The 13,060-nt window shown below is 36.7% G+C and overlaps 1 protein-coding gene and 1 long non-coding RNA gene across 3 annotated transcripts; one reads left to right on the top strand and one right to left on the bottom strand.

Moving 5' to 3' along the window:
• Positions 1–2,236: 2,236 nt before the first annotated feature.
• LOC118056596 (uncharacterized) lies at positions 2,237–5,062 on the bottom strand. 2 transcript variants are annotated; one of them, XR_012168825.1, is made up of 2 exons: positions 4,477–5,062; positions 2,237–3,863 (listed from the first exon to the last, which is right to left on the bottom strand). It is a non-coding gene; the product is annotated as an uncharacterized lncRNA (long non-coding RNA). The 2 variants fall into 2 exon arrangements; XR_004688825.2 differs by having other exon boundaries at positions 2,237–3,239.
• Positions 5,063–5,371: 309 nt separating this feature from the next.
• Positions 5,372–8,376, top strand: LOC118056563 (ketol-acid reductoisomerase, chloroplastic). The gene is made up of 6 exons (XM_035068804.2): positions 5,372–6,202; positions 6,421–6,513; positions 6,805–6,870; positions 6,953–7,093; positions 7,781–8,008; positions 8,111–8,376. Exons 1-6 carry the CDS (start codon positions 5,372–5,374, stop codon positions 8,195–8,197), a joined length of 1,446 nt encoding a protein of 481 aa, XP_034924695.1. The 3' UTR covers positions 8,198–8,376.
• The last annotated feature ends 4,684 nt before the right edge of the window (positions 8,377–13,060 follow it).

Below are 13,060 nucleotides of genomic sequence, written 5' to 3'. Positions count from 1 at the left end.
TAATAATTCTTCTTGAGAAATTTGAATTTTAATATCCAATAAGATGTTATGACTTTTTTTAAATTAATTTAGATTATTTCTAAAAACAAAATAACTCATAAAAAAAAAACGTTAGGTTAGAAATAACTTTTAACTTAAATGAAGATTTGTTATAAAATTCAGTCAAAATTTTAATTAATTAAAAGTTAAGATTTTAAACTTTTAATTTATAAATTCTAACTTATATTATATATTTTTCTTTGTTAAGAAAATGATTTTAAATTATTTTATCAAAATAGTACTAACTTAAATTTATTTTTACCACAAATTATTTATAAAAAATAAATTATGAATCAAAATCAATATTCACTTTTCATAAAACCCTAAACAGATTCTGATTTTTTTTTAAAGCCCTTCACTTCTTCAAAAATCTTTTTTCATAATCCAAATTCGCAATTGAACAAAATTCTTAAGATGTAACACAATTTCTTTTCTTTTTTTCGAGACGAATATAGTATTGGGGACACCAATAAAAATTTTAAAATGTAATTATACAATTAAAAAATATGGACCATACGAAATTTCCTAGGTCCTATAATGGCAATGGCTTGGCTTGAAGTTTGTCCATTCAGTTTTTTATATATATAAAAAAATCAAACTGATTTAAAAAAAAAATATCAAAATTAATTCAAAACAATTTATTTTTGATTTGATTTAGTTTTTTAAAACAAAAACTAGTTTGGCTCGGTTTTGGCTCATGTTTTTTTCTGGTTTTTTTAATTTGGATTTAGTTTGATTTTTTTTAGTTTCAAACTTATAAAATCAAAACTAAACCGAACCGGTTGGTTTTTTTAAAATTTTAAGATCTTTGCGCATTGAATTAACTCGAGCCAATTATGATTAAATTATGAAACCCACGATACGAGGTCCGAGAACATAATAACTCCATGGAATTTATACTGAATAAACCATAAAGTTTAATCCTAATGAATCAAATATTAAAGGTGAAAAATTAAAAAAAATATATTAATAATAATAAAAAACCTTAAAAACCCGTGCACCTTCATCCATCAAATTTGGATCTGGTACAGTTTCAGACTTATGGCTCTTGGTCTAGTACTATCATGAGAACAGAAGTCTCTTTTAAAAATATTTTTAAAATATAAAATATTTTTTTAATATATATTTTTAATTATTATTTACCTGCCAATACATATTTATATGACTATCAGGCAAGGTAAAACAATCGTTTGAACCATCCAACAACCTGGTTTCCAAATTCTTGACCTGTTCGATCAGATTCTGTTGGTATCAAATGGAACTGTTATGCATCATGGTTCCTTGCATCTCCTTGCGCAGCGGATTAGATTCGCCGGTTATTCCATTCCCAGGCATGTTAATGTGCTTGAGTTTGCTATCGAAATGACAGAAGCTCTGGCCATGGAAGATACTGAAGAAGGTGAAATAGAAGACAGTGATACAGCACAAGATTATAAGCATATCAGAAGGAATGCGAACCAATAGAGCAATCCTGAAGAACCTATTTACCCCAACAGTCTGTTCAACGAGGTTTTAATACAGAGCCAGAGATTCTCCAACATCATTTGCAGAACCAATCAGCTCTTCGCATCAAGAATACTCCAAGCACTACTTGCTTGAGTTGTGCTTGGAAATATATTCATGAATGCAACAAATGGTCCGAAGAGACAGAAACTTCAGACTCAAATTGGGTTCTTTGCCTTCAGCCTCACCTTCTTGTTGTCATCCACAGCAGAAGCCCAGCCCATTTTCTTGCAAGAAAGAAGAATTTAATGAGAGAAACCTCAAAAGGAGCTTATAGAGTTCTTCTTATGTTGTATCAAACACTCTGGTTTTCCTTCCATTCCTTTTAGTTTTGCACTCTGGATTGAGAAGGGAAATGGGTCGGTTTCTCTACTTCTCAGTGGTTGTCTGGATGGTGGTTTGATGGCGAGTTCTCTTGTCGCATGTTTTAGTGTTCTTGTGTCAAATTTCATCATGGGGACATCTTTGATTGCTGGTCTGATGGGCTCCTTTTTCCTTTTCTCTGGGTATTTCATAGCAAAGGATGGCATACCCAAGTATTGGATCTTCATGCATTGCTTGAGGTTGTTTAAGTACCCATTTGAGTGTTTTATGATAAACGAATACGGAGGAGAGAAGGGAAAGAGGAAATGCTTGGAGATCATAGAAGGAAACTGCTATCTGTATGGAGAGGGGTTTCTGAAGCAACAAGGTGTGGAAGAATCAAATAAATGGAGTAATTTAGCAGTAATGATGGGTTTCATTCTTGGATACAGACTTCTTTGCTTTTTGATTCAGTTGTACAGATCACACAGAACCAGAATTTAAAATATTTTCAGCAGTCATATAAGAAATACATTAAAATGATATACAGATAAAGTATGCTTGTGTCTGCTCTTCTTTCTTCACCATCATCAAACTGGGTTGCAGCTATTAATTAGAACCTGATAGGGCGAACGTTCGATCGATCAATCGTGGATGTTCTGGTTCACCTCTGCCCTAGAACATTTCCTAGCTCATATTTATTGCTCAGTTTCTTCTAACACATTAGATGGGGACTTCAACTTGCTGTGTCAGGAACCAGAATAAAACTGAAGTGCAGCCTCCCCTGCACCACAATCCCAAATACTTGTACAGGTGATAAAACTATAGTTATCTACTATATCTTGGTTTCTACTTTCATGCCTTTAACTTGATTTATTTTCAATATTTTAATTCTAAATAGCTCTCTTAAAGTTCATGATTCAGATTTGAGCTTATAAGCTACTTCTCCGTCTTTTTTTTTTAATGACAAGCATGCAGAAACTAATCTATTTTTCCCTTCTGTTAGAGAGGTACCCATCCTTTCAATCATCCTTTATTCATTGAAGAAACCTGCTCTCTTCGGCACCACTATCTTCTATTATTTCCCTCTACTTGCAAATCAGGTCTGTTGCAATTTGTATTTCAGTTCCATTAACTCGAGGAATTTTATTGAACATTTTATGATAAGCAACATGCAACCAATCAAGATGGAAGTAGTTTAAGCACACACATTCACCAACAACCAGCAGTTTATACCCTTCAATGTATACTTCAATTAATTCAGATCTGATTATCAATCTCTTTTAGTCCAAGAAAAAATGGTGAGAACAGAGGAAATGATGATTCGTCATTCAATTCCAAACCAAATTGCTAAGGAACCTCTGACTCTCAATACGAATACTAGTCTGCAGAAGCTGAATCTAAGGCAGATTTAACAGCAAAACTAGACTCTTAATGCAGACAAAATAACTTGTTAAATAACACTGCACTACAGTTAAATATGCAGAACTCTATACAAACATCCATAAAAATCGTACTAACTGAAGTGGCAAGTGATTATCAGGGTTATATAATCGATTTACTTTCCATATAAATGATCTATAAAACCATTGCATTAAATGTTATCCTACTTCCGTTCAGGTCGAATGGGATAAGCAGAGATGATATGACCCTGTTTCTTACAGTAGTTACAAAACTTTTTGGGACAATCCCGATCCCCGAGCAATATAATCAAAAGCTTTACAACTAAAGCACCGGACAACACACATGTCTCTACCCTTATTCCTCCTCTGTGTTGCATAAGCCACAAAAACAAGTGCACTAACATTAGTCTGATGTTCCATGACAGCCTGAGTTACAATACACTGCTCCTCACGAAGAAATTCACTCAAACAGGTATTTAGAGATGATACAAGATGATGATTCATCAGATGAGAACATGCAGTTTCAAAATCAGAACAGAGCTTTATTAAGAATTGATCTCTCTTACTTGTTTCATGCACTTTTTTATGGAAATGAGAATCCACAAAGAACCTCTCCTGAGAAAGAATAAAATTCGTTAAAGACAGGCAATCTAGTAGCCTACTCTTAATAAAGAGAATCTAAAACAAAGAGCTTTGTTTCTCCAAGAACACATCCCTTGTCAGTTCCTCTCTTTCCTTGTATATTAATTCCATTTATACACGGAAGTATAATTGATTCCTAATAATTAGCCTTTATACATGGAAAGATAATCTTATAGCTATGTCCTAAATTTTATAGTTTCCTAAAATTATTTACGTTAACAATAATAACTTGCTAAATAAAACTGCACTACAGTTAAGTTAAATATGCAAAACTCCATGCAAACATCCATAAAAATCTCACTAACTGAAGTGGCAAGTGATTACGAGGGTAATATAATCGATTTCCTTTCCATATAAATGATCTATAAAACCACTGCAGTATGGTCACAACCCAGAACTCAGCATAAACCCATCATTTAATCTCTCAAAATCAGAGCCTTACACACTTGTTCAGTCAGAAGAACAAAGTCTCATATTCAGTATGGTCACAACCATCACAAAGAAATCATACGGTCATCATAGCTTGAAAATAAGGAGAAGAGAAACATTATATATAAAAGTAACAACCATCACATAGAAATCATACCCTCATCATGGCTTTCTCCTGAATAAAGATGACAAGGAAGGATCCCGGTAGCCAGATCGACAGAGCCTGCAGATGGTCCGTGGAGATCTTCACTGCAAACCATCCAAACCATCATAAAAACATTCTTCATCCAGGCTTGCAATCGCTACATCCAAACATCCATCCTCCGGTAAGTCAACTCTTCACTTCATCAACATCACAGGGTCCGAGGAGATCCTCACTGCCCTCTACCAGCCTCTTCTTCAGCTCCTTCAAATCAGCAACCCACCTCAATAGGCCCTTTAGCAAATAACAAATGCTAATAAAAGTCAACCTCTAATTAAATAATCAACCCAACAATTACCTAATAACAAATTAACATAGTTTATTAGCCAATCATCGCCCAAATTTTCTTGACTCTCTTAACGTATAAAGAGATTAGAGATTTGCAGTGGTGTTTTATTGAGAAAAATTCTATGCTACTCCATCTTTGTTTCTGTTTCGTCAAAGTTCCAAATATTATTACAGTTCAAGTGTTGTAAAATTTATTTTTATTTTCTTGTAATAAAATAAATTATACCCCGAAGGGGAAGCCCTAACCTCAAGGAACCACTAATTAATCACACAAAATATTAAAATGACTACATTGTCCTCCACCTCGTTACGCCACGTCAAAGCCGATAAATTTCATGTCAGGTCGGGTCCATAGATTTTCGGAACTAGTTATTGAGGGTATCCAGGTCGGGATTCGTGCGTTCGCCTTCGTAAGATATCCTTATGTTTCGGACATATTACATGTAAACCAATGAGTTGGTGTCGCCCTTCCTTTTGTAGCCTCAGGCGAACCCAAAAATCCACTCCCACTTTCCATTTCCCGTAAAACTCCGACATCGTCTCCTCCACCTCCGAAACCAAAATGGCTGCTGCTTACTGCTCTTATGCTCTACACAGTCCAAAACCACCACCGCCAAAATCTCTACGTAACACCTTTTCACATAATGGTCTATCTCTCGGACGACGCAAACCCAAGCTGTCAGGCTTAACAGTAGGGTCTAGAATGCCGTTGAAAGCGTTGTCAGCTTCTCTTCATTTCGGGGCCTTCTACAGCAAGAAGAAGAAAATATCCCCTGATGGTGTTCAGGAAGAGGAGTTACTATTTGAAACTCATTTTGATGCCTCTGCCCCTCTCCCTCCAAAACCATCAGAATCCGTCCAATATCCGCAAGAGTTTCTTGAGTTTTTATCACGTGTCATGGCCATGGCAGCTGCTGTCTTAAAAATAAGTGAAGTGTTTAAAAATAGTAATGGTAGCGGCGGCGGCGGAGGAGGAGGAGGAGGCGGCGGCGAAAAGGACTTGGACGGTGACGGCTCAGCTGATGCGGACTCACAACCACAACGTGCTGCAAGTCTTGGTTTTCTCACCCGCTTTGCAAGCAGTGAGAAGATCTCCTTATCTGGTCATGTAAAACATACACAATTTGAATTGCATGGCAACGTCTCTGCTTTTCTTTTCGGTGCAAAATTTTCAAAATTCCTTAAATCGGTCTTCTTCAATCATGTGGTTGTGCAAGCGATCATAGCTACTATTACTAAAATTCGTAGAGGTGACGGTGGTGGCCATGGCGGAAGGGGCTCAGTTGGTGCTGCTGAAAGGGCCAAGCATCCGAGGGTAAAGCTTCCGACCTCTGTTGATTTTGAGACCTTCGTTTTCAAGAAGGAGAAGATCATCATCGCTGGCCATGACAAGGTATGTTTTAAAAATTTTATTTTTTCCATTTCATTCTCTAAATTTAGAGCTCCATTTTGTAAACTTTACAATCAAATATTAGAAACTTTAATTTAGTGTTTCATAATGGAAGATAACTATTTGGTTTCTGTCTAATAGATTGTTTCCCCCTCCAAGTTTTACTTCTTTCTGTTTGTAACATTGGTTACTGATGATGCTTTGTTCCTATTGCATTGCAGAACATTGTGAGAGGAGGCAAGGATGTGTTTCCCTTGCTCCCAGATGCATTCCAGGGCATTAAACAGATTGGTGTCATTGGTTGGGTTTCCCAGGTGAATACTATCAATTTTGTGCTTAAAATATGTACAATTGCCTTTAAATTGTCTTGGTTCTGCTTGAGGACTAAAGCTTGTTAGTATCAAAAGCCCTCTTTCCGACTCTACAAAATCTTTTGGAGTGTGTTTGTGGAAAATGGAAACAGAGTCTATGAATGTGTGCATTTATATCGATAGCTCAATCTGTGTATGATGTTTGCTAGCTTCATTTTATCACAAATCTTTCCTTTAATGCTATTTTTATCATGACTCTGTGTGGATTGCTAACAAGCCCTTATTCATTACCAGGGTTCTGTTCAAGCTCAGAATTTAAGGGATGCACTTGCTGAAGCCATGTCTGATATAAAAGTCAAGGCAACTAATTATTTACACCTCACTCTTATGTTCAGAAATTTTACCTGTTTAGGAAGTTACATGGTTACTCTGTATGATATAGGTCGGTCTCGAGAAGGATTCTTGCTCTTTTGCTGAAGCTCGTGCTGCTGGTTTTACTGAAGAGAGCGATACTTTAGGAGTTATCTGGGAAACTGTTTCAGGCAGTGATCTTGTGCTTCTTTTGATTTCCAATGCTGCACAGGTTTGTTTGTTAATTAATCTTTCAGTGTGAATTCTGAATTTGTTTCTCTATTTGTTGTTCTGTATTTTTCTTTCAGTTTGTGTCTGCTGAGATTTAGGCCAAAAAAAAGACTCTCTAGGATTCTTAACTCGAGTTCGCGCACTGTGGGGTGAAAAACAAAAGAAAATACAAAGTTCTGACATGGAATACAAATGGTGTTGTTCTGCTACTTGTCTTCAATTTGTTTCCTGTGACGTTCTTCAGGGGTTACTTTTCTGTGTGTACTGTTTCATTACCGATTTGCTTCCTCAAGTTTCTTCTATATAGTCTCAACTTTTAAAAAAGACATTTCTGCGAGGTGCTAAGTGTATGCTATTTCTTAGTGACTACACATTTATGATACGTCTGTCTGCAGATGTGTTTGTGCTTGCTTAGTTTTCTTCTGTGAAACCGCGAGGTTGATTTTGGTTCTATCAAATTAGAATAGGAGAGGAAAATGTTTCTGATTTTCTAGCACATCTCCAGTTCATCTGTTTTCAATTCATTTTTCCCCCATAATCCATCAAGCAGAGGTAAAAGTGTTGCGATGCATTCTGTACGATCCAATTCTTAATAGGTCATCTCATAAATTCCATGTGTTTGGTGTTGATGAATGCCTGTTCTGGTCACAGTCTAAACCCGTTCAACTTTAATATCATGATGCATCAGGCTGGTGTTTATGAGAGAGTTTTCTCTCACATGAAGCCAAACAGCATCCTTGGGCTCTCCCATGGATTTCTTATCGAGCATTTGCAGTCAAAGGGGCTTGATTTCCCAAAGCACATCAGTGTGATTGCTGTGTGTCCTGAGGTGGAGGCCCATTCTGCAAGGAGAGACTGTGTTCATGGCCAGAAGATCAATGGAGCCGGAATTAATTCCAGCATTGCAGTCCACCAGGTTCTCTCTCTATCTTTCTATGGACTCTCTTCTCAAGGCATGCTCACACTCTTTTATCATCTCGATTACTCTTAACACATGGTGATTGCTGTTTATACACAGGATATCGATGGCAGAGGCACAGATGTTGCCTTGGGATGGTCAGTTGCCATTGGCTCACCTCTTACATTTGCAACGACATCGTATTAGTAGCATGAATGCGAAGCTTGTGCAATCTGAGCTTTATGTCAATGTGTCTATGTCGAGGGAGAATGTTTTATAGGTTATATTTGTATTTTTATGTCCTAAGTCCAATACTATATCAAGACTAAAACGTTAAATTAGTAATAAGCCATCTGTCATAAGGCTGAACTGCTCTGATACAAATCAAACTATATTGGTCCTTCGAAGACCCAACGGCTCAATAAGATTATCGACACCACGATGTTGTAATTTCATTTCGGAGCAGGGGTGGGAGTTGATATTCAACCTCGCTACATTTTTAAAAGTTCAATTTGTGAAAATGAATAGAATTTTTGGTACTTTATTGGTATAATAAAGTTCTTGTTTAAGGAGTAATTATATGGTAATGTGATTACTAGAAATTCTTATTAATTAAGATAAATTATATAATTCAAGATTAATCACATAAAACAAAAAATATTATCATTTTTTTAAGAACCTATATTAAAAAAGAGATTTGTTTAATGAGATATCAAAACAAAAAAATAATAAAGAGAATTGGGCCCAACCCACTCCAGTTTTTTATTTTTGTTTTTTTAGGTTGATCCATCTCAACTTAAATAAATAGGGCCCAACCGGTCCAACTTGATCCCGAGTTCAAATCAGTGATCTAATTGGTTACTGTTGACTGCATGAATTATTCATGCATGCTTTCGTCTCTTTGTTTTTATTTTTCTTTGTTTTTCCACTGATATTCTCTCTCTCTCTCTCTTCTCTCTCTTTTATTTTTGTATCCTTGTATTCTCTCTATAACTTTGTCCTTCTTGTTTTTTTTTTTTTTTTTCACGTCCTTTTTATTAAGTCTCCAAACTTATCAATTCTACAATTAGCTCTTGATTTGATTAATGAAACCAATTCAAAGTTTAATTAAGTACTCAAACTTTAAATTTATATTGTTTTGATTCAAATTTCAATTTATTCTTTATTTATTTCAATTTTTTTTTTTACTATTTATTTCTTTTAAAAATTCAAAAATTAGGTTATGAGACTTTTACAGGTGCGGGTACTTGTGGGAAGACATTGCAAGCTAAACTCTATTCATCGTGGCAGTAAACTCTTGTTAGCTTGGCAGCCTCCTGACAAGGGCTGGGTTAAGCTTAATACCGATGATGCACGTTTCAAGTGTTCTAACAGTTTTGGGAGGTTTAGTATGGGCATCAGGGTTTCAAATCTCAAGTGGGTTCGCGCAGTGCAGCAAAAGCAGGATTATGGGCTGAGCTTTTGAGATTGGATCGTGTATGGAATGTCCAGTTGCAGTGAGAATTGGCAGCCATCATTCGGGAGCTAGGTTCTAAGATAATAGTATTATTTTTTTTACTGCGATTACACTGAATTGGCAGCCATCCTTGATCAAGTTCCTGAGAGTTTGTATTAATCAGAGGGGCTGATAGATTTTTCTTGCTAACTCTGTTATCGACAGTCGAGGGATTTCAAGCACTATCACATCCTCCTGATGGTATTTTCAGTTAGCTGTATAAGGACAGGACGTTGCAGTGGATGCCATGACTCCAGTGTTTGCTTTGGGTCTTGGAGCACTTCATAGAAAAACATACAAAAAGATAGGCTCTATCAGTACTTGTGCTGCCTCTTTTCTTTGTTTTTTTTTTAATTCTACTTCTAAGCATAGATTGTTTAGGGTGCATTGCGAGAGGAGAAAATTTTGATTTATTTCCAATCCTGGCCTTATTAACGCGTTCAAGTTTTGCAATCATGTGAGAAAAACCCAGGTCACAGGTGTTGAAGAAGATCAACAGGGGGTTGCAGCAAGCAATGATGCTGGTTGCTTGTCCATCCGAGTTCAAACTGCTAATCTGGAAGCCCAGCTCAACATGCCACTTTAAACCAGAAACTTGACAGTGATTCACAAACTGAATTAGTTCATCTAAATATCAAGAATTTATTAATCAAACAGTTACTCAAAAAAGTAGCACAGTAAATTTTCAGGATACTTTTCATTATCTCTGCTAATGCATCCTCGTGCAGCAATAACATCAACCAGAAAAACAAAAATGAATGGTTCACTTCCTAAACATTTTCTTGAAATCTAACTTCTATTGTCATATAATTTATGATTCTTGAAGAGCATCATAAATTCAAAAGTTCGTACAAACCTAATGAGCAATTATCAAACACTCAACAACAAAATTAACCACCTCATGTTGTCAGCAGCAATTTTACTTTCAATTCAATTACCTGATGGTTTACCAAAATCTTATTCTCAAGCTTTAAGAAACAAAATTCGTAGAAAAAAAAGAGGCTTCAAGAACTGTGATTAAACTCAAACCTCAACCTAATCAATCCTGACAAAAAACAGCTAACCTATGAGTACCGGGTACTCGCGTTTCAAGATGCTCATTAATCTTGGCTCTAGGTTTCCACTCTGCCTCACTAACATTCCTCGGAGCTGTAATGTTTCTCTCCGCAGAGACTGTTTTTCTATCTACTCTAGCAGTAACCTCCACAAGCTATAGTTGAGTTCCAAAATAGTAATAACTTTGATGCCAACAGGGAAACTTGTTTAAACATTGTGCGATTTTTGACTTGGAAAGCCAAACTCCCATCAAGTATCAGAACATACTGCCAATAGGGACTAAAACCCAAACCCCCATCAATTATCAAACAACTGCCAGAAAAATTTGCTTCAATATAATAAACATCAATTATGCTATCAGTAATGCACATTCCAGGAAATTCATTATGCTGGAACATTAAAGCATTTTTTATCTAATCAACTCTCAATTCCTCACAGAACAAGACAATTAAATATGCTATAAATCAACCACCTCCAGTGCACAGTGAGGAGAAAATAGACATTATTAAAAGTCGCAACCATATCTAAGAAACATGTGCTCACCAGGGATTCTGAAAAAGAGAAGAAAAGGAAGAATCGAAAGGGAAACCCTTCTCCACTAGCTTGAAAGTCTGGAGTTTAATAAGAACTCTTGTGAAACAGAAAACTTAATTTGTCAATTGTGGATCTGATAGCCTGGTCGACAGAACCCGCAAGAAAGTAGCCTACTTATGCTCTTCTTTGCAGCTGCTCATCGACATCTAAGTAGTAAGATCTCAACAGCTGCCCTTGGTATTATCAGATGAAGGGCGTCAAATCCCTGTAAAGTCAACCTCTGAAATAATCAACCCAGCAATTAATACCAACAAAAAGGATTTTCTTGATCTCCCGATATTGAAAAATTATGATTGTTGAAAAGAGCCAATAATTCCAAAATCAGCAAGCATTCAACCAAACATAAAAAAACTAAGCAGCCCATATAATCAGAAACACTCAATGCATCTAATTTTCAGGTTTCTAAATTTTATTATCCGCACAATATTTATTAAGGGGCAAGAGAAAGGTCAAACTTTAAAAAATAAAGCCAGCAATGAAGCATTGATATTAATATTTCTCCTACAAAAACCTTAACATTTAGTTTTAAAGAATAGAAAATGACCAGGGGGGTTTACCAGGACGAGAAAGACGAGAGAAGCAAACCATGCTTGTCTCTGTAAGGAGAGAGATTGTAGAAATAATACAACGTAATTTTCAGACAATATTATTTTATAAAAAATAAAGCACAAGACTAAAAACCCAACTGGCCCCTTCAAGCAACTTCTAATTACAGAACATACATTAACTGACTATCTAATGATTGAGGAATTTATTAGCCCATGTCTAGAAAAGGTAACATGAGAACTGGGCCTCCATATTTGTGCCCTACCAATAAATGAAAAAAAAAAAAACAAAGGATGGATAGATTTGAGTCCATTAGATCCTCTCGAGTTAATACATTCTCTCGTCCCCCTATGATGGACTGACGTTATTTACCTGACGCTTGTGTTAGAAACAGACAAGCAACGTCTTTCTTCTGTCCATACTAACCGCTTGTTTCCTAAAACCCTCACACTTGAAAGCCAGACAAGACAGAAATGGCTGCCTTGTACTTCTCGTCTACTCTATCCTGTCCAGAACCCATAAAATCACCACCGAAATCGTTAATCAAACCCCATTTAGCTTGTCTATCTCTCCCAAGATCCAAGCAGATTAACGTTGTTGGGAGAAGCTCAGCTTTCCGTCCTAAAATGTTGTTGACGCCTGGTCCTGGTTCTGATATCAAACCGTTGCGAATCTCTCTTGCTTTCGGAGCTTCTATCAGCAAGAGGGAGAAATTCTCCCCTGCTGGTGGTCAAGAAAAGGAAACAAGATTTGAGATTGACATTTCCACTCCTCTCCTCGCTGCTCCAAAACAATCGAACTCCCTTCAATTGCAAACATTTTGTGAGCCGTTTCCATCAGTTCTCATCCACTGTGCAGCTATCATAAGTTTTATCAAGCTGCTTAGAAATACCATTATTAGTAATAATAGTGATGGTGGTGGTGGTGGTGGTGGTGGTGGTGGGGGCAACATTGGTGGGAGAGGCGGCGAACACTCTGTTAAAACGGAGTCGCCAACGTGTGGTGTAAGTCTTGATCTTCGTATCCGCTCTGTAAGCAGTGGGAAGATATCCTCGGCGGGCTACGAAAAAAAAACAGAATTTTCATTTCGTTGCGTTGTCTCTGTATTTTTGTTCAATCGCGCGATATTATCGAATTTCCTGAAACTATGGGCTGGTTTTCCATCTAGAACCCTCTCCAATTTAATACCTTGGATCTTCTCTGTTCCTACGGGATGGTCCGGTATTGGTAAAATTGGTGGTGGTAGTAATGGTGGTGTGGGTGGCGATGGCGATGGCATCGAGGGCTCAATTGGTGCTGTAGAAACGGTTTTGGCACCTAGTGCAAAGCCTCTGGATTCTCTTGATTTTGAAACCTCAGGTTTCAAGGAGAAGATTATT

This window comes from Populus alba, chromosome 19 (assembly GCF_005239225.2).
Source record: "Populus alba chromosome 19, ASM523922v2, whole genome shotgun sequence".
NCBI lineage: Eukaryota > Viridiplantae > Streptophyta > Magnoliopsida > Malpighiales > Salicaceae > Populus > Populus alba.
This window is presented reverse-complemented; position numbering and strand designations above follow the sequence as displayed.